The 23,071-nt window shown below is 36.3% G+C and overlaps 1 protein-coding gene across 1 annotated transcript in view; it reads left to right on the forward strand.

Moving 5' to 3' along the window:
* The window catches only part of Spred1 (sprouty related EVH1 domain containing 1), a 79,224-nt gene extending 68,653 nt beyond the window's left edge, over positions 1 to 10,571 (forward strand). Inside the window, exons 6-7 of the mRNA XM_026393101.2 lie at positions 2,658 to 2,759; positions 5,504 to 10,571. Of these exons, the coding sequence (XP_026248886.2) occupies positions 2,658 to 2,759; positions 5,504 to 6,157 (756 nt within the window). The 3' untranslated portion in view covers positions 6,158 to 10,571. The remainder of the gene's footprint in view (positions 1 to 2,657; positions 2,760 to 5,503) is intronic.
* The last annotated feature ends 12,500 nt before the right edge of the window (positions 10,572 to 23,071 follow it).

The following is a 23,071-nucleotide window of genomic DNA, read 5'->3' on the forward strand; positions in this document are numbered from 1 at the left end:
AGTTAGTGATTGTTAATTTTACTCTTATGTTCAGTATTTTAGTGAGCAGACATTCTAGTTTAAGCTTTGTCTTTTAATCTAATTTGAACTGATTTTTTTTATGCTATGGATCCAGTCCTCTCTGTAACTACTTGTTGATTAACAATGTCATATTTGTCATGTATCAAGTCTCCATGTATGTTTGGATCTGTTTCTTGTCTCTCTAAACTGATTGGTTGGTCTCCTGTCTGTCATTGCATTAAGTCTTTACTATGCAATTGCTGTAGTTCTATAATAAGTCTTAATATATATGTACAGCAAATGCTCTTACTTTGTTTTTCCTTTGAGGTCTTTATTTGACTTCTTGACCTTTCATAAAATTTAGAATCAGTTTGTCAAGTTTGATGAAAAATATTTTTGTGGTTTATGTTCAAATTACACTGAATTTGTGTATTAGCTTAAGGGAAGCTACAGTTTTATCCATGAGTATGATATATCCCTCTATTTAGTTCTCTCTCTTTTTTAAAAATATTTTTTAATTGTCAATGGATCATTTATTTGTTTATTTACAGTGCTGAGGATTGAACTCAGGGCCTCACAAATGTCAGGAAAGCACTATACCACTGAGCCACAAACCCAACCCTAGTTCTCTCTTAATAAAACTTTGCATTTTCTTTATGAGGATTTTCCTATATTAAAAAATCTGTTATCTTTTATAATCTTTTCTTTCATATCATTTTGTTGTCATTTTAAATGGAATTCTTTAAATTTTTTTTTTGTTGTGACCAACTTTGAAGAAGCACCTCCTGTGTATATCTCAGCTGATAAATTCTTCTGAAGACTATAAAATAGTTTTGGTTCTCAGTGCTTTAAAAAGCAATAGTTAGTTGGGTGTATCTTACAACATCTGTGTTTAATAAGTGTATAGACAACATCCATTTGTCTTTTCACTTACGGATCATGTGGGAGGCCTAATAATTATAAACTGTTGACTCAGGTAGATTTCACAGTTAAATCTGTTTAAGTAGTACATGTGACTTTTTTCTGAGATAGTAAAATTTAGGTGATAAGTGAAAAAGTAGACATCCTTGCTTCTTAAAGTATAGGAATGTGTATTTAATATATAAGTTGAAGTTATTAACTTTTATCAGGAAAAAAATTGTTTCTTTTTGGTGGTGGTGGTGGTAGTTGTACTTGACCAAATACTTAACTCATTCTGTGTTTACTTCAAGCCCAGTTTCCTTCATGAAGCCTTTCTACACTATTTAATCCATGGTGAATTTTTTCCATTAATTCCTGAATCCTTATATGTTTTACCTATAAGTATACAAAAGTATCTGTAATGTATCACTAACTGTAAGAAAAATCAAGAAAAGCATTCCATTTGTATTTAAAACTTTTAAAGATGTACATGTTTGTGTGTGTAAATTTTTGGAAGAATTCACTAAAAATTGTTTTTTATAAGTTAACTTCTAGGATGGGGACCAAACATCTAATATGGAAGATTTTTATTGTATGTACTTCAATACTGTTTGAAAAATTTGCCATGTTACTTGTATTATTTTTTATTTTCAAAGTTATAGTCTTATTAATAGTAGGATTTGGATCAAAATAATCCAGGAAAATAATCAATAAGAAAATAAGATTACTGCAGTATTGATAATTGTTGAAGCTAGGTGGTAGATGTGGAAATTCATTTATAATAATTTTTCATTATAAAATTCTAAAAATTAAGCTTTGGTAACTTTCAGCTATAAAATCTGGCTCTAATCCCAAAAACCCAAATGCCGAATGTTTTCTTTGATATAAGGAGGCTGATTCACAGTGGGATAAGGGAGCAAGGGAGGAATAGACAAACTCTAGATAGGACAGAGGGGTGGTTAGAGGGGAAGGGAGGGGGCATGGGGTTAGAAATGATGGTAGAATGTGATGATCATTATTATCCAAAGTACATGTATGAAGACATGAATTGGTGTGAATATACTTTGTATACAACCAGAGATATGAAAAATTATGCTTTATATGTATAATAAAAATTGTAATGCATTCCACTGTTATATTAAAAAAAAAATCTAGCTCCAAAATGGGCTTTGCAATTCAAACAACTAAGAAATGTCCCTATCACTTTTATATATATATATATATATATATATATATATATATATATATATATATAAAATTCATATATCATTAAGTCATCCTTTTAAATATACAATTTGTTGGTTTTTAGTAAATTCATAAGACTGTGCCACCATCACCATCATTGAATTCCAGGAAATTTTCATCCCCCTCCAAAATTTCGTACCAATTAGCAGTCATTGCCACTCCATCTTTTCCTTCAGTCCTTATCAATCACTATTATAACATAATATCAATATTTTATTCCTTTTTTAGCTGAGGAATATTCCACTATATGGATTGCCACATTTTGTTTATACATTCATCAGTTGATAGATATATTTGGGTGATTTCTACTTTTTTGAGTACTTGTTAGTTGGTGAATGTAATGCATACATTTTAAAATGTATAGGAAAATAGCTTTTTTAAAAAAAATTAAGGTGAGGGGAATTACAATACCTTTTATAAAACCATTTTGAAAATGTGCACTGTGTATGGCTTCATTAAGAGCAAGAAATTCATTCTGTCATCACTTACATAAGACACTGTTTGTATTTTAGATAACATTTGGGCAGCCAGGCCTAGACATTCAGAGCAGAAGTGTGGAATATGTACAGCGGCAAATACCCAAGGAATGTGGAAGCTTAAAGTCCCAAAACAGGGTAAGTAATATCTTCTGCAATGAAATATAGGCAATTAGCATATACGTGAAGTTTTCTAGTCATTTGAATTCTCTATATAGTTGAAATAATTTCAATGTATAAATTTGCTTCATATTTACTTACAAACTCTGTTATTTAAACTCCATCCAAAATTTTTCTTTTGAATTTATATGTATATCGAATAGGACCAATAAGAATAATATAGTGTTAATTTAATGGACTTCACCCATCAGCCCACCCTTAGCACAGACTTGTAATTTAATCCCAGTTTCAAATATCTGTAGAATAAAAGATTGCCCCAAACTGGATTAGACACTTGTTTGTACACTAGTCCTTGTATCCTGGAACTAGAACTAGGTAATACAGATTTGACTACTAGAAAACCATCTCCTTTGTGGGTGGTAGGTAGGGTCAAAAGACAGTTTTGTTCCCCAACCCCAAAAAGTCATCTACCCATGAGTTAGATACAAAGAGAAGACAAATGAGAGAAAGAGAGATGGGGTTGGTGTGTAAGTCATTTTTTAGGGATTTTTCTGTATGGCTAAGCTATGTATATTCTTATATTAGTTTGAGGGGGCTGCCAGGGTGAAATACCACAGACAGAGTGGCTAAAATAGTAGTTTTATTTTCTCACAGTTTTTGAGGCTGAATTTCAAGATCAAGGTCAAGGGGATGGTATGTTTAGTTTCTTCTAAGCCCTTTTTCTTTAACTTATTGATGGCTAACATCTCATGTGGTTTTTCTTCTATACATGCTTTCCTACTATATCTCTCTGTGTGTCCAGATTTCCTCTTACAAGGCCACCAGTAAGACTGGTTAAGGTCTACCCTGATTCCTTATTTTAAGGAATCTCAATATCTATATCTCTTTCTCTCTCTCTCTCTCTCTCTCTCTCTCTCTCTCTCTCTCTCTCTCTCTCTCTCTCTCGTCACCTCTTTAAAAGCCCTGTCTCCAAATATCATATTCTGATGTTAAGGCCTCACATATGAATTGGGGAAGGATATGATTCAGCCCATAATATTCTTCCCACTGGCTCCAAAGTTCATGCCTTCTTATATACAAAATACACATGCCTTTATTTCGGTGGCCCCACAGTCTTAACAGATTCCAGTATCTACTCTAATTGCCAAATTTCTTCTAAATAGCATCTCTGCCAGTTGTGGATGTGTTGAGGTATGATTCATTTTGAGACAGATTTCCCTGCCACCTGTCATCGTGTGACACTAGACAAGTTATTGCTTCTAAAAGTATAGTGTGATAGGAAAGGCATAGGGTAGACATTCCCATTCAAAATGAGAGAAACTGAAATGAAGAAAATCGTCATATGAGTCCTAAGCAAGTCTAAACCTGATGGGAAATTTCATTAGGTTTTAAGACTTGAGATTAATTCTCCTTAGCTTTATGCTCTGTCCTGTAGGCCCACTGGGATGGTGATCCTACACCCAGCCCTGGGTATAAACTTCCCCTCCACGGCCTTGCACTGCTACTGCATGGCCCACTAAAACTCAGAAGTTAGCTTCATCCTCTGGAACTCAGAGGGGACAGTCCTACTTCAGGATCCTCCTTCTCTTTTGAGACATGACATGTCATGAACATGACACTTGTTCACAGCCACATAACTCTTGGCACATTCTGTAGAATCCCACAAGTCCTGCAGCCATTCTTTGTTTCATCTTGCTTCTGTCCCTTTACATCCAAATTGGCAACATCTTGCTTTATCCTATGATCATCCAGCCACACCCTTAGTATTCTCTTTAGAACACACCTTGCTTAGAAAGTTCCTCTGCTGAATGTTCATGTATATCTCTCCTACCTTCCAAAAAATACTAAAACACAATTTATCCAGGTTCTTTGTTATTTTATACCAAGGATTGCCTTTCTTCCAATGCCCAGTAATGTGTTCAGTTCCATCTTAAACCCTACCAGATGGACCTTTAAATCCATGTTTCTACCAGTTGTCTCTTCAAGGCTCTTTCTAACGTCCATCTTAAAATTTTGTCAGCTTCTGGGGCTGGGGATGTGGCTCAAGCGGTAGCGCGCTCGCCTGGCATGCGTGCGGCCCAGGTTCAATCCTCAGCATCACGTACAAACAAAGATGTTGTGTCCGCCGAAAAACTAAAAAATAAATATTAAAATTCTCTCTCTCTCTCTCCTCTCTCTCTCTCTCTCTCTCTCTCTCTCTCTCTCTTTCTCTCTCTCTCTTTAAAAAATATTTTTTAAAAAAAAGAAAAAAAAATTTTGTCAGCTTCTACCCATTACTCAGTTCCAAAACCATTTCCACATTTTCAAGATATTTATTATAGTGGCATGTCATTTCTTGGCATGAAAGTCTGTAAGAAGGTTCTCCAGAGAAACAGATTGAGTAGGATTTAGTTTTAATGAATTGGTTCATGCCACCATGGAAATACAGATCTCAAATTTTCAGGGTAAACTATGTCAGGCTGAAGACCCAAGGAAGAGTTGCAATCTGATTCCAAAGGCAGCCTGCTGGCAGAGTTTTTCTTGTCTGGGGAAAGGAATATTTGTTCTATTAAAGCCTTCAGCTGATTAGATGAGGTCCACCCACATCATAGAAGGTACTGTGCTTAGCTCACAGTCCATCAATGAAAATATTGTTCTTACCCCCCAAAAAATCACTGAAACACCTAGAACAATATTTGAACAAATACCTGGGCAGTGTCACTCCATCAAATTGACACCTAAAATTAACTGCTGTAGTCTTTACTGTATTTTTCATTTTTTAGGTCCCTTTGAAATCAATCAGACATGTCAGCTTTCAAGATGAGGATGAGATTGTCAGAATAAACCCTCGAGATATCTTAATACGTCGGTATGCAGACTACAGACATCCTGACATGTGGAAAAATGACTTGGAGAGAGATGATAATGACTCCAATATTCACTTTCCTAAACCGGACAGTAAAAAGTCAGACTATCTCTACTCTTGTGGGGATGAGACTAAGTTAAGTTCACTCAAAGACTCTGTGGTATTTAAGACACAGCCTTCTTCCTCATTAAAAATTAAGAAGTCAAAACGAAGAAAAGAGGATGGTGAACGTTCTCGCTGCGTATACTGCCAGGAAAGGTTTAATCATGAAGAAAATGGCAGGGGAAAATGTCAGGATGCTCCAGATCCTATTAAAAGATGCATATATCAAGTTAGTTGTATGCTCTGTGCAGAGAGCATGTTGTATCATTGTATGTCAGACTCAGAGGGAGATTTTTCTGATCCCTGTTCATGTGACACTAGTGATGACAAGTTCTGCTTACGATGGTTAGCCCTGGTAGCTTTGTCTTTTATTGTACCATGTATGTGCTGCTACGTCCCTTTGAGAATGTGCCATCGCTGTGGTGAGGCATGTGGGTGCTGTGGTGGGAAACATAAAGCTGCTGGATGAAATGATCCAGTGCCAAAAGGAGCTTAAAATCTTTGTTTCCAGGAATTAGCTAACTTGGTTTTGTGGAAGCTTTTGGCAAGCAATATGGAATCTTGCCTGGTATCACTGGGGCCACACGTGGAAGAAGCAGAACTCGTCAGTTCTTGGCATTTCACAGATGCTAGCCATGCATTTTTTTCCTTGAGTGCATGGCATGTTTCGTTACAGGTTGTAGAGTATTTGCAGAAGGAAATCATTTTTGGCTATTGACTATAAAAAGTCAGCATAAATATGATCCAACAAAAAGGGATTAATTTTTGGCATTTTTGTATATTTATGCATTAGGTGATGGGAATTTAAAGGTTTGAATTCATGAACTAAAAATAAAAATGCACTAGGGGACAGTTGATTTCAATCTAAGAAAAGTTAACACTTGGGAATTATAAGAAGTAAAATAAGTGCAACTAAATCATTTATTAGTTGTTTTTCTGAAAGCAGTTTTATGTATAAATAACAAAATGTTTATATTTAACTAAATGTAAGGTACGAATTATTACATATTAAACCTTTCTTGCCCTTCCTAATTCTGAAGTAGATACACATTTATCTACTGTCACATTCCATATATTTTGAATATTTAACTCATCTAGTTAATAACATTTTTATTCCATGTGAATGATCTGATATTTTCATCCTTGATTATCTTTGGCTACAGTTTATATTGAGTTATATCTGTACATTCTGGTAATCTAAAAACCTTTAAGATATTCTAATAGCCTTGTGTGACCAACATTTTTTTAAAGCACAGATGTAATTGTCTAATGTTCTGATGGGAACTTAACCCTTATTTTTATATAAAAAGAGACTGAGTAAACAGAAAATTTAAGGGTTTTGGTTGTTTTGTTTTGTTTTTTGTGGTATTCAACCAGCAAGTTGTTTTCTTTCAGAGTTTCCTCCTTCAAAAAATAATATTGCAAAAACAAACGTTTTACAAGGCAAAAAGTGTAAATGCATAGTTGGTATAAAACACTTTCCTCTTGAAATCTCCATTTATTGTTCTGCTACACCGAAATATGTTCAGCTGCATTACTAATGTTTTAGCTTACTCCTCAGTACTTACTATTCATATAACACCGATCTTTCTCAGCTATATTTTTTTTATTTAAACTGGCCGAAAACGAAATTATTTTGTTAAAATGTATGCTAACGTATCCCAGGAAAGCATTTAATCCAACATCATTGTGAATGAAATATCTTGTAGATATAAATTTTATTTCTTTTGCAGAGCATTGTATTACTGCTGTTTAATTTACAAAGTAGTAGGATATGTGTTCCAACATACCATTTTAAAATACCATGGGGTCACTTTTTTTTTTTTTTTTTTTTTTTAAAAAAAAAACATCAAAACTAACCAAATGAGGAATTCTTTAAGAACATTCCCTTCCAGGAATAAAGTTGAGACGTGTGCCTTTTTTTTTTTTTTTTAAATTAATGGCTCGAAGTACTAGAGGTGATAGAAATTAAAATCACACTACCATTTGAAGCTCATTTTCTATGCAGGTTTTAAATGTCATTTATATCTCATTTGTTTTACATATCAAACTTAAGCTTGTGTTAGCATTCTTCTTTTGCCCCCTATCAAACTGAACAATGTATATAACACTATCTTGTCTGTAAAATACTTTTTTTTTAAAAAAAGAAAGCATTTATATTTATATGACAGCTTGAACTGACAACATTGTGTACATAGATCATCTTGAAGTATTATTTCACATTGAAAAGAAGAAAATTATATTGTTAACTGTAGATGTTATGAAGAAGAGGTTATTTCTAGTTTTGTACTAAAAATCAATTGGATGAACTAAATCCAAAACATGACCTTGTAGCAGCAGTTTTAAGTCTTATTTTTACTGTTTATATATTTGAATGCTGCTACACCTGGTGATCTTCATCCCTGAAGTTTTCAGCTAAACTTGGTTTCCTAGAATAGACTGTTAACTTTCAAAATTCCTTTTTATGGATGAAATGGAAATACTGGTTCTCTTTTTGAATGAATTTTCATATTTGTAAGTACTGAGTTTTTAATTCAGGTTTGAGCGAGGTGTGAATGACTGAAGAAAATAACTTGCTGGCTATATAGGAAAATGCTGTGGAAATGAACTGTGTATATACTTCTGGGAAGAACAAATTTAATCATTTCTTCTGTTAAGCACTAATCAGTATAGTGCAACTCCTGGTTCTGTACTGTATTTTATATGCAACATATATGCTTTAATATTTTAATGTTTGTGCATTAATATTTTCAATTTGTTTAACCACTTTGCTGCTAAGATTTTGCCGTCCCATCCCCATTTTTTCCTTTACAGTTTTAAACAAGTTTCTTCATTAAAAACTATGGTGATGAAATTGGTTCTTATTTCACCTTGGATCTTTATAACTAACATACTCAGTTTCCAAATCAGTCTAGGAAACAAAAACTGATAATGTAGTGTATCTGTATCCCTATGTGGAAATTTTCTCTTTGGAGTAGTTGAGAATTCCTATGTGCAACCAAATGGATAGTTTAAATCTCTGATTCTCAAATGTGTATAGGTACATTCAGAAACTGTTTCCATTCTCTATACAGATTTGGCATTTCTTCTAAAACTTTTTTATCTGATTGTATAAGCAAATGGCTCACAAAACTGTTAAAGTAAACACTAAAAATGAGATCATCTAAGTGGCATGATAAGAAAGAATTTGGCCTGATGAGTTTGTTTTGTTTGGAACTGATAGTTTTCAAATGATAATCTGGATCATTTGTTTCCATGTGTGGAACTTCAGCACCACCTACTGGATAATATCCAGACCAGAGAAAAAGATGGCAATAGGCATCTGCAGGGTTCATTCACTACCACCAGTAAAGGGCTAGTCAAGTGGTGGCCACCTCCTACAGGGAAACCAGGAGTAAGAAATATCTCAAAGGAACTGTAAAATGATTCTTTTCTCTAATTAATTTTGTTGGTCACTGAAAGATTTTAAGCACTTTTTTCTTACATATCCTGTTTTAAAATATTTATTGCTATTTGGAGCTGGCAATCAAACTTAATGATATGCTGAGGCATTTATAGAACCAGTTCCTTTAACTTGGAAGCCATTACCAAAATGGTATTTTTCCCTCCCATTGTCAGTCAGGGAGAATTTTTTTATATATAAATAGATAAACGTAACCACCTGTATTTTATCATGACAACTTTAAAGAAAGTGTGTGTATGTTTCTGAGACAAAGATGGGGCAGGGATTAAAATTTAAAGGGAAAAACTTGAAACTACCTATTTTCATTGGTTATTCAATAGTGCCTAAAATGAGCTTTTGAAGTTATACAAATGCACTTTCAATTCATGTGTATAGTGCCATCTAATATCTTTGGTAAGTCATGCTTTTTCTTTACTTTTTCCTCTCTCCTTTCCCCTTAATTGAATGGCTCAAAGATATTTCTTAATATCCATGTAAGTATCCAGAGTACAGGAAACATACTACTTCAGACATGCAGTATAAAGATATTTTAAGGATTTTTCTGTTGTTATTACTGAAACTGACTCTAGATTTTGTGATTATACTTGGAATATGTAACTTGGGTTTAAGATTAGGTTTTTAATTGTAGCCCAAAGGTGCATTAAGAAAATACACATTTTTCTACAGAAAAGTTAGAAAACTTTAGTGTTACCTAAAAAACAGATTTCTCAATGATACAATTCTCATTCTTCATTTGACCTCCATGATAACATTTCTAAGGGAAAGTGCTAGAAACTTGCATTATTGTTGCACTTAAAAATGTCTATAAATCCTAATAGCACCATAAGGTGTTTTGCAGTAAGTCAAACATAGAAAAATATTTTTTTAAAAAAGAAACACGACCAGAGGTGATTTATATTAAAATGAGAGGGAGAGAGAGGGAGAAAAAGGGCTTTAAAGTACTATTTGCCTAGCAGCCAGGTGGTTATAAAACTTTCATATGCTTTGGTACACTGATAAATGATAGCCATTGTTACTGAAAGCTTAAATTGCATAATTGTTTTGAAATTTTTCAAGAATAATCTAGTTGAAAAGCCTTTGTATTAAAGATACACATAGATTTTTGTGAACATTTCCAGTGTGTAGTATCATTTGCTTTCTATTCTCTTGATCTCAAAAGTGCCTCACTTGTACATTATTTCCATTAAAAGCTTGACTGCATTTTTTCTAATGAGCAATGAAAAATTGTTTAACTCATGTCATAATGTTATCTCCTCAGATATAGTTGACTAGCTTGATAGTTTCGAGTATACAATGTAAATACGCATATATACGTTTGTAACTTTTTGTTACGATACTCATGTAATTGGACATACCAGATGATATCATAAGAATTTGTTTTAATGGTTCCCTCCCTCTTGGAATTACCTAATTAAACCTATCATGAAATATTAAAGGACTTTTTCTTACTCTTTTAGAGCTATCAAATTATCACATAAGAGATAACAATTACTGGAGGACAATGTAAATGGAAACTTTCGATCAGAATTTTATTGTTTCATTCTTTTTTTAACTGAAAGTTCACATATAGTTAATCATCTATTTATGCATCCAGTTGTTATGTTTGTTTTTTCCAGTCTGGTACTACATTATGTGTATTGGTTTGGAAATACGTTGCAGTGCTGGGTATGGTGGCACACACCAGTAACACCAGCTACTTGGGAGGCAGAGGCAGAAAGATTGCAAATTCAAGGCCAGCCTGGTCAACTTGGCAAGATCCTGTCTCAAAATTTAGGGGTTGGGGATGTAGCTCAGTAATCAAGTGCTTGCTTAGCATGTGCAAGGCCCCAAGTTCAATTTCCCCCACATTATAGGGGAAGAAGTTCTATCTTGTCTGGAAACATCATGTAGTTAAGTTTGGTTTAAAAACTTTAAAAACCTTAGATGATAGTGGCAGATGTATACAACAGTTGCACTTGTAAACAAAAACAAATGAAAAGTTATTATGGCAGTACTACTCAAAAGTCAGTGTATCTCAACACCAGTGTATCTCAACACCAGAATAACTTTGTTTTACTAAGTTACAGTTGTAGTCAACTGAAAAAGTCAAGAATTAACTGTGCCCTTCTGTGAATTATAAAATGTAGTCTCATTAGAACTTGCTCTATATTCTTCATATCAATATATTATGCACAAGTAAGTTGAATAGTTTTTACATCAGAATTGGAACTAGGATTCCTGCTTGGTTCTCAATACAGTGTCATGCATGGTATTCCTTGAAGGGGAAAAAAAATCAATAGTAATGAAAGTTGGAGTCGATTATTTTTAAATTAACTGCTTTAAGATTTGAAGTTTTAGACCCTTGAAGTGATGACTCCAAAAGTACCTTTTGTAACAAAAGTCTAACAATTATAATTGAAACAATGTTTATTTTTGTTTCATAACATCTTTTTTAAAAAATATTTTTTGTTGTTGTCAATGGACCTTTATTTTATTTATTTATATGTAGTGCTGATAACCGAACCCAGGGCCTCACACAAGCTAAGCAAGCAAGCACTCCACCACTGAGCCACAATCCCAGCCCCTTAATCACTTTTAATCCTTAGAAAAATTTGTAATATGGTATTATCTTCCTCATTTTACTGAAGAGAAGACTGCGACTTTGAGACTACTTGACAGACCACGAGGGTCTGAACCAAATTCTGACTCCAAAGCCCATGCTTTTAAGTCCCAGTGCAGTTTTGCCTTTATATTATAGGGGTGCGGATATACTTCATAGACCAATCATATTGTTCAAGTGAAATTCTAATGATTATTTTAAGCTATTCACATGTCAGTTATTTCACAGAAAAAATCCTGTGCATGGAACCAGGGTTGTGTTTATTGTCCAGGCTATTTAAATATGTCAGATTGAAAACATTTCTCTTCCCTTGAACTTAAAATTATTGATTCTGCTAATGTGGAAATGATTTAATTTGAAGTTATATTTAAATCAGAAGGAAGGAAGACAGGAGAATCCAGACTATTCAGTGTTGAAATGATTGAGATAATTATGTCTGGACAGGAGACTTGGTATTTCCATTACTTCTTAATTTTGTGTTGCCACACTGCAAGATGCCAATTTAAATGTTTATTTTCTTTTTAAAAAATATATACAGGAAACCTTACAGATTTTGCTTATCCAACCCCTTTTTCATGCCCTTCATATTTTCTGCTCTTCTTTTGCCCTCTTATAGAAATAATGTCCTTTGAACATCCAAGTCTATGAGGGCAAGAATTCATGGAAAAGAATATGTGTATATACATGTGTGTATTTGTATAGATCAATATATATTTATGTGTATGTTCTATCAATAAATTGATTGATTGATTCTATGCTGTATTCTTCCCAAGAAAGGCCAGGAGTCTTAATTTGTGTCTTTAATAAGTAGGGGAAGTCAGTCTTTTTGACTTTCAGCCTTAAAATTTAAAACAAGGTTGTATGAATACTTGAGCTCCCAGATAGTTAATAGTTTTTGTTCAAGTATCAAAGTAAAATGCTCATAGACAGCATGGTACTCCAAAGTTTTAAGATGAGACTGGAAATCCAAACCAAACCAAATTACTTAATGACTAAAGTTGTCAGATTCTCTGAAGTTTTAGGCTGGGAAGTACCAAAGAGATTATCTAGAATAGCATGCTCCTTATAAATGTAGTAACTGAAATTCAAAAGGTTTAGGTGTTAGTGCAAACTCTTTCACTTACACGAGAACAACCTGCACTAAAACTGTATACCCAGCTGTCCAAGTGCATCTTTTGCAAGCACCTCACATTCAGTATGCCGAAACAGATTTCATGATCTCCCCTGTTCATTCTTTTTTTCTCCCCTGCCATGATAGATGGCATTGACACCACTGCCCAGCTAATTGCTCTAGACATAAACCTGATCATCATACTTAATTTCTCATTTTCTTCTTGCTTTTCACCATTGATTCTCAATTTCCTATGGTTCTATTTTCTAAATGTCCCTCAAATCTGTCCCACCTTCCTCTATCCCTAGTGTCACTATCCTAGCAGAAGTCAGATCATACTACTGCCACTGCAAATTAAACAACCAATAAATAACCTGGGTGTCTTTATTAACAAGGGATGGTTTGTATTTTAAATATAATTGGAATATGAAAGTATTTTATACAACAATATAGTGATATAAAGTTATGCTCTTCCAATTGAGATATTCCCAGATTAAGAAAAAAATTTTAAATGGTTTATGATGAGCTGGCACAGTGGCACATGCCTGTAATCCCAGTGACTCAGGAGGCTGAGGCAGGAGGACTGCAAGTTCAAAGCCAGCCTCAGCAACATAGTAAGGCCCTAAACAACTTAGTGAGAACTTGCCTCTAAATAAAAAATAAAAAGCCCTAGGAATGTGGCTTGGTGGTTAAGTGCCACAAGGTTCACTGTACCCAAAAAAAGTTTTTAAGTTGAATCATTGTGACTTGTAAGAGCAGTTCAGCATCCTGGAGGTAATTGAGAGCAAATCAAACTATAGAATGCAAACTTACAGAAATGACGAACTGTAATTTATGTCCCTGTTCTCAAATCCAGTTTTTCTAAGTGATTTTAAGCTTGTTATCTATTGTTATTGTTTTCTGAGAACTTGGGTGAAAGAGGCCATTACTAGAAAGTTTTTGAATCTTATTGTTGATAGCATTATAAGTAAATCAATAGCTGCATAACCAGGTGAACCTATGTCAGAAGTTTACCTTTGCTTTTTTTTTTACAACTCATTTTTTGCTGAAGCACAGTCAAAAACACCGTGCCTGGTGCAGCTTTCCTCCCCTTTTGTAGGTCACACCTCTAGGAAAGGCTAACTACTTAAATGATGTTGTGAAGGTACAGGAGAAGGCCATACACATAAGTGAGAAAGGAACCATTCTGGTTAAAGAAAAGCAAACGCAAAGGCTTTGAGTAGGAAAGGTCTTGGCTTATTGAAGGAGGAGCAAGAAGACTAGTATGGATAAAGGGACTGAATGAGACAGCTTGGGGAAGAAGCTAAGGACAGACACAGCAAGTGCCAGATCTTGTAGGAATTTGTAGGGCATGGTAAGTTCAGATTCTATTCTGAGTGTAGAAGAAGTCTACTGAAGGGTTTTCAACAGAGAAATTTTATGGCTATGTAGCTTTTTTTTAAAAAAAAAAAAAAAAAAACATAAACCCCATTTCTGGTCTCAGATCTTGTTGGACTGGCATTGCATTACCTCAGGCATTATCTTAGCTGAAATGCTCTCAACAAGTTCTACTACTACCTCCACATTTTTGAACTTGGTGGATGTTTTTTTAACCTTCACCTCACTGAGCAGCTTTTGACATATTCTTCACTAGGCTTCCTTGGGAATAAACTGTCCAAGTTTCCTCCTCTTTGATTGGTTCTTCCTTTCTGCTGGCTCCTCTTTCCACTCACTACAAGGTGGAATTCCTCAGGTACAGTAATAGATGCTCCCCTCTTGGGGAATTGCATCCATTCTCATAGTTAAATAACATAGGCTAAGGTTATCCACTTTTAGATCTTCTTGATATCTCCACTTGGACATCTCACAGGCATTTCAATTTTATAAGGCCAAAATAGAACTCTTGTTGGTTCTCTGCTCCAAACCTGCTACACCTATAGTTGCCTCATTTTAAAAAAACGATCATTTACTCAGTTGCTAAAGAGTTAGTCTTTTTGCGTCATGTTTCCAGTCCAGACCATCTGCAAGAGACTCAAATAGATTTCAAATCTGAATAGTTCTCACCATGTGCACCACTACCATCTCAGTACAAAGTTCAGTTATCTCCAGCCTACAATTTCTCTAACAGCTTCCTGCTTCTATTCTTTCTCCCCGGGGTGGGGGTGGGGGTGGGGGCTTTTATTTTTAGAATGATTCATCACCTCATGTTCATTACATATTAATTTCAGGATTATTACTACCTTTTCTCTGGATTTGACAGTTATTTGCTTTATCCTATTCCTTTCCTTCTGCCTGCACCTGTAATGAGGAAAAATAACTTAGTGTTTATTGGCTGCCTGTCAGGAACCAGGCACTGTGTTGAACATACTCAATAACTTTGTGAAGTCAGCATAATTACTTCCATTTCAGAGATAAGGAAACTGGGCATAGAGAAATTTAAACTAGATTCTTAATTAAGTGGGGGAACTGAAATCCAAACCTTTCTGTTCCTGACTCCCACATTTTCTTGACTTACATTTTGCCTCTGTGGGGTGTGTCTCCTTTAAGTCTCCAACCTCTCCCCTACTTTTATGTCAACGCTCCATCTGCATTATCTCCTTTTCTCCCCCTTCAAATTCTTGCCTCAGTGTTCTCTCATTCTGCATTTTCTTTCACACTCACTGGCCTGTCTTACCCACAGTTAAGAGTCAGGTAATACTGAAATTTCAAAAGACAATCTGGGATTAACTTCATGATTCCCATGAATAGTGAAGCCATGAAAAGATGTTAAGTCTATGCTTTGAAATTTTAGAAAGAAAATGACTCATTAGAAGGTCAGGGTGAGCCTCTATAGCATGCTTCTGCAATGCCTAGATTCTAACAAAGACGTCTTTATTTGCTCTCTGGTAATGGTGCAGCATTAAGTCCACTGTACTTCAGCAAACGTGGGCACCTATCCATTACTTCCTGTATTTTGATCTGCAATTGATTAATCACTTTCCTTTTTTTTTTTTAAATTTGTCACTGGGAATGGAACTCAGAGCCTCATACATGGCAAGTTTGTGCTTTCTACCTGCCACTGAGACACATCCCCACCCCAGACATCTCAACTTCTGATGACACAGGTTTGACCAGGGTATATCTTAATAGAGAATATCTACTCTTCTGCATTTAAAAATCTTTTTCTTCTATATGAATGATACTTTCCTTAGGCTTTCCATTTTCTCCACTTAATTTTTAGTAAAAGCGAACCTGTTTTATTCAGCTTTTTCACTGCTATGACTGAAAGACCCAATCAGGACAACTGTAGAGGAGAAAAGGTTTATTTAGGTGCTCATGGTTTCAGAGGTCTCAGTCTATAAGTCCATAAGCTGGCTCCATTCCTTGGGGCTCAAAGTGAGGTAGGACATCATGGAGAAAGAAGTAGCTCATATGATGATCAGGCAGCTAGAGACTCCACTCACCAGATACAAAATATATACCTCAAAGCCATGCCCCCAATGACCACCTCCTCCAGCCACACCCCACCTGCCTCCAGTTACTACTCAATTAATCCCATCGGGGTATAATTCACTGATTCCGTTAAGGCTCTCACAATCCAGTCATTTCCCCTGTGAATCCATTGTCTCACACGTGAGCCTTTGGGGGATTTCTCAAATCCAAACCATAACACCTAATGATACATGATAATGTTTTTAATATGAAATAAAATCATTAGCAGTAGGTTTATCTAATTTTTGCACTCCTCTATGTCTCTCAAGAAGTTGTTTGGCTCAGAAAATCATAAAAGAAAATGGAATAAAGAATAAGAACTCTGGAAAAAATGGTGTTAAGGCATAAGACCACTCTTGTTTCACTAAAATTCTATCAGCCCCAGAAACGGGTAAGAAATTCACAACCTCAAAAGGCCTATTCAAATATAGTCATAGAGGATAATAAACAAAGAATTACTTCCTATTAGGTACTGCATAATGACACTGAAAGATAGCAGGTCCTAATTCCTCAGAATCTGCAGATATTATATTGGAAAATTGTCTTCTCAGTGTGATGAAGAATCTTGAGGTGGGGAGATTTTCCAGATTATCCGGGTGTATGCTAAATGTGTCCTTATAAGAAAGAGGTAGAGAAGGGAACAACATACTCAGGAGAAGGTGAAGTAAAGAGAGCAGAGCTATGTGAAGATTGCACTTGTGTAGATGTAGCCACAAGCTAAAGAATGCTGGTGGCCAACAAAAGTTGAAATAAGCAGAGAACAGATTCTCCCCTACCTAGAGCCTCCAGATGACTAGCTTTATTTCAGTCCAGCAATTTTAATTTCAAAACAATGGCATCTGGAACTGTAGTAACTTAAAAATGTGATTTCTTATAACAGTCATGGAAAACTAATACACTTTCCAAAAGCATCAGATCACAGAGAATAGTGTTTTTTGTTTTGCTTTGTTTTGTTTTGTTTTTATCAGAAGAATCAGGGACTCAAAAGGGATTTATTTTTAAGGCAGAAGACCATTCTAGATCCCCCTGAGTGAGATCTTAGAATTGCTATGGGCTATTGATTTATATTTACTATTCCCATTCTTTTCAAATGAGAATGTTTATTGCAATTATCCTGTTCTTGCTTCTTATATACTGCATGTGTTGGAGGAATAAGCAACTACTTTGATTCCCGGTTCATAAACCTATGGAGAAGAACCATAAAGAAGAGAATGCACAGATCACCTGGAGATCCAGGACAGCTAGATGCAGCAAGAAGATGGAACTTTACATCATCGACCGAGTGTGTTCTTTGGATTTAAAGATAATCATTCAGATGATCGTTAAAACAGAAGAACAAAAGGGCAGACTTTATTCAGGACTATTGTGATAGATGTGGGGACTACAGTAATTGGAGGTTTTGCAGTCGGGGAAGAAAGATTGGTCTCAATTGAATACAATAAGGACAAGTGAGGATTAATAGTTAAGGAGAAGAGTAGGTACCAGTTGATGTAAATTACTAAGAGGAAATAGGATAGGTTAAGGGGGATTTTTCCTAAATGAACTTAACAATATCCTTTCTGCAGGCAAACTAGAGTGATATCAAGAGGGGTGGGTGAGGACTTGGATCCAATATAAAGAATAGGGGTTGGGACTGTCACTAAACTGACCCCGCAGGATTCTTGCTAGAATTTTAGTTAGTGAGCTGAGGAGAGAGCCCAAATTTGGAACCTGGTCAAGCAGTGGGCTCACAAGCTGCACTCCAGTCACTCGGAGAATCTTTCTCAGTGGATAGAAAGGGTCAGAGGAATAACTGATGGCCTGATTAAGACAGAGTTAGTGTTTTTCCAGTATCCATTTGCTTTTCTATCTCTCCAAGTTTACCAGAGAGATGGGTTGAGGCTAACCTAATTTAAATTAAGAGACGTGTGACTTGAGTCACATGCAGGGCAGGCAGTTAAGAACTTTGTGCTTTTGACTCTTTTGCTTAGCTACAGTGATCTTGGAGGTCATGTGTCCTTTGCTGTAGCTACAAAGTGGAGGAAAGCAGCCTGAACTTCATTGGAGTCTGCTAGTTTGACCTAACCTATTGTAATACAGGCCCTGAGGTGAGAGTGAGCTTAATGGGTTACAAGAGAGAGAAGAACAGAACAGGAACTGAGTGAGCAAGGGAGAGAGAGAAGTCAGATTCTATAGGCTTCGTAAACCAAGGTAAGAAGTTTTGATTTTATTCCAAGTATGAGGAAATAATTGAAGGGTTTTACATGGAAAGTGGCACTTTATCATTATAATAGACTATTCTGAGAACTCTATGGAGAATTGATTGAGGAAGAAGGAGGAAAAGAGAATGCAAGAAGACCAATTAGAAGCTATTATAGTGGTCTGAATGAGAGTTATTTTTGTTTGGACCAGGGTAGCGGTTGTAAAGTTGAAAAGAAATAGGCAGATACTACATATGTTTTAATGATAGCACCAACAAGATTTCCTAATGGATTAAATGGGGTAGGAGGAGGGAATCAATGAAAGAAGCTTTTTGGTTTTTGTTTTGTTTTGTTTTTTTGGTACCAGGGATGCTTACCCACTGAGCCACATCCCCAGTCCTTTCTGTGTTTTATTTTGAGACAGGATCTCGCTAAGTTGCTTAGGGCCTCACTAAGTTTCTGAGGCTGGCTTTGAAGTCACCATCCTCCTGCCTCAGACTTCCAAGTTGTTCTACTATGCCCAGTGGAAGAGAATAATCTTTGGTTGCAAATCTGGAACATTAGAAAAACACTGAGAAAAAAATTCTTAGTTCAAAGAGGGACTTATGATAAGAATTTAATATAATTTAAACCAGAACAATAGTAACCAGTATCAAATATCAAAACTTGTAAGCTGTGGCCAAAGCAGTACTTAGAAATTTATAGATATAAATTAAATTTTAATTTTAAAAAAAGAAGGAAGTCTTAATGAGTTACTAAAGAGTTAACATAAGAAGTCGGAAAAGGAGGAGCTCAATAAGGTCAAAGAAAGTAATGGAAGGGAGAAAATATATAAGATTAGAACTTAATAAACTAGAAAATAAGCACAGAGTACAGATCAACAGAGCCAAAAGGTGGTTTTTGAAAAGACTGATAAAGGTGATAAACCTCTGGCAAGATTGATCAAATAACCAAGGGACAAATAAACAAGATCAGGATTTTATATCCACCAAAATATATTTCAGAAACAAAGGTGAAAGAAAGACTTGTTCAGATATACAAAAGCTGGATGGATCCCTCACCACCAGACCCATGTGCACAAAGTGTAAAAGGAGGCCTTTCAGCCAGAGTGAGGCGACACCAGATGAAATCTAGACCTTCGCGCAGTGAGAGTGCCAGAGGGAGGAGCCTCCTGATCACATAAAGACTTTATTCATATTTACTTCTTTTAAGGAGAATATTGGCTATTGAACCACAAATAAAACCAATATAGAATGATCTTTAATGTAGAAAACATTTGACAATCGCACAAAGGCTAGGAGGGCAGAAGTGGCATCATTGAGCTCTGCCTAGATGTGAAACATTATGCCATCACTTGAAGATAGATTGTTAAATGTTTATACTAGAAACTCTGAAGGAATCACCACAATAGCAAAACAGAGCTATGCAAAGATTTCCTGTCTACCGGACAGAGCCTCTTACATTATTAGAATGGGAAGACTTGGCTCTCCTCATGGATCTCAAGACCTAACTTTATATTACACATAAAAACACACCCGCACACATACACACGCGTGCGTGCGCACACACACACACACACACACACACCCCACTCATTAATGTGTTTTCTGAAACAGAGATGCTAGTCTCACTCCTGATCATTGGCTATCATCAATATAAGCAAACCAGGCTTGGAAATGATAGGTTTTCTTAGGCAGGGCTTCTATCCACACAAGTTTTGGTAAAAGGAAGGAGTGCAATAGAAAAATTTCCAGTCCACACCACAGATGCCTTTTTATGTACATATCAAATCTTCTGTTAAAAAATACAATTTTCCCTTGGGCAGGGACCAAATGTTATTTAAATGTCTTTTTTTTTTTTAAATCTTTCAGTACTATAGGGTGCTCTTCATTTTGATTTGTTCCTTTTCTTAGAAGTTCACCAACTATTTGCAGAATAAAGGAATGACTGGCTACAGGCTATGCAAGCCCATGAGGAAGGAAAAGAAATGAATCCTAGAGATGGGAGGGGATTTTAGAGATGGGGGGTCCCTGCCTTCCCACCTGGCCACTCCAATGTCTATGTGCTGAGAATGTGTCAGTGATGGGAATGTTCTTGCCATCCTTTGGAACTGCATCACGACACTGCACTACTTCTGTGCTTCTGCCATGATTATCCTGGCCTCAAGTCACAAGATCACCTGTACACACTTCTAATTAGCTTAGTCATCAAGCTTCTTCTGCAGTGACCTTTTATGGACCAAAAGAGCAATCATTTCTCACTCCCAACACTGAATAAACTGCATTTATTCTCTACATTCTGTCTCCAGTGTTAGAGTCTTTTGAAAACTTAAGAGTTAGAGGAAATAGAGTTAACACAACTCTCAGTCTTTTTCTAAAAGACTTCTATTTAATGCCATCTCTAGAAAAGTTTATTTTCCTTCCCAGGAAAAATGTTTGCAAATACTAATTCATAGAGTTTGATTTATTGGTCTCTTTCTCCCTTTGCTAAATTATCATGGCTTATTAATATTAATGATGCCAGCACTCCTTAAGAAACTCTTTATATGCAATATGCCACCTGGTATTTAAATAACATGAGATTTGACAAAGTTATCATAGTTTTTGTATGAAAGAATTGGACAGAAAGGAGTGTGAAGAGTTACACATTTCAGAGTTACATGCCTTTATCTCTACCTGTAACTTTGGAAATAGTACCTGGGGTGAGAAAAGTTGGGGTTGGGGGCAGGAATGAAAGTAGGGACAAGAGGTTGAGGTTTCAAGTGGGGAAGGCTGGTGGAGGAGGGCTGGATTGTGGTTCCTCTAACCTCTCTTCACTAGCTCCTCATCTCTAGCTGCTGGAGCACCTAAGATTCCATTCCAGGATCCTTTGCTTCCAATCAATGCCTACTGCTGGGGAAATTTCACTGGCTGTAGGGAATTCAAACACCAACCAAATGCCAGTGACACTTGCCTCTACAATGTTAGCTCAGATATTTCTCAACTGTGTAAAAATAAAGTTCCAATTAACTTTGCAGTACAGCAGGACTTGGAAAACTATAGCCTGGGGACTAAGCTGGGCCTGCCACCTGGTCTTATTCAGCCTATAATCTAAGAATGGGTTTTACACCTTTAAGTGTTTGAAAAAAAGGTGACACTCAGGAGGCTGAGGCAGGAGGTCTGCAAGTTAGAGGCCAGCCTCAGCAATTCAGTGAGACCCTGTCTCCAAATTTAAAAAGGGCTGAAGATGTAGCTCAGTGGTAAAGTACCCCTGAGTTCAAGCCCCTTCCCTGAACTCTAGACCCACAGAAACCATTAGCAACAATAAAATTGCTGTTGCTTTGAATCACTTTGGGAGTGATTTGTTATGCCACAACAGGCAACAAGAATGCTGCCATACTTTTTTCCTGGGCCATGACGACAGCTTTTTGCTCATTCCTCCTAAAGCCATCTGTACTATATCGTGTTGTCATTTCCAATCATCTGTTCCCACCTCTGAAAGAGCATTTTACTTACGCAGTCATCCTTGCCGTCCCTTCCTATAGGTGGAGTGTGTGTTCTATTCCCCTTGGTGTAGCCATGTAGTTTGCTTGGCCCCAATGGACATGTGAGTGACTTCCAAGCAGATGCATTATGGGAAGTTCCCTTCTTGCCTTCTGCGTGAGAAGGGAGCCCCTCAGAGAAGGGCTGCTCCTTAACCTGAGGCCCTAGAATGAGCATCCGTGCAGGGCTGGCACGCAATCCACTTGCCACCTAGAGCAGAACCTCGGAATCACAGAGCTGCTGAACCTGACCAGATCCATTGATGACATGTGACATAAACGATAAATAACATTTGTTTTTGCAAATGCTGAGATTTTGAAGTCATTTGTTCCTCAGCACAATGGTGCTTGTACTGTGCAAAATCAGCTTATACTGTGCCAAAACCCTGGGCAGAAATAGAACACACTACTCACTACTGTGTGTCACTTCTACTCTTTAGCATGGCTTAGGAATCCTTCATGATGATCTGATCTCTCATCTCCCGCCATAACCTGACCATCTCTTCCCAGCAGTTCCATGTTCGTATGCCCTTGGAACACACTACTCCCTCTTCCTGGAATGCTCTTGAATGCCTACCAAATTATATGTACTCTTCAAAACTTCACTGAAGTCTCATCTCCTTTTTGAAGTCTCCTCCAGTGGCCCCTAACAGACTCCTAGTACCTTCTCCAGCATTTGTTTACATGCCAGGGAACACCTGTCTTTATTAGTGATATTTGCTCACCAGTCCAAGTGCCCTGCTAGACTCCCTGCTAGACTCCTTTGCAGATAGAGTGTCTTTGCATGTTTGCATCACATGCCCCAGTCCTAGCACAAGGCCTGGCACTGAAAACTTCTCAAGGAACGTTATTTGAACAAATGGTCCAAATAGAAGGAGTCCTGATGGTGAGGGATAGGATTTAAGTTTGGGCTAAATCCTGTTTAGGACATTTCTTATCTCCAACATTCTCCTACAGAACAAATCAAATTGAAGTAAATTTCAAGCACAAGCTTTAATGATAAAGGAGTCACAAAAAAATTTCATCTCAAACATCATTTTGGTCTTAGGAATTCTAGGTT

This window comes from Urocitellus parryii, chromosome 6 (assembly GCF_045843805.1).
Source record: "Urocitellus parryii isolate mUroPar1 chromosome 6, mUroPar1.hap1, whole genome shotgun sequence".
In the NCBI taxonomy this organism is placed as follows: Eukaryota; Metazoa; Chordata; class Mammalia; order Rodentia; family Sciuridae; genus Urocitellus; species Urocitellus parryii.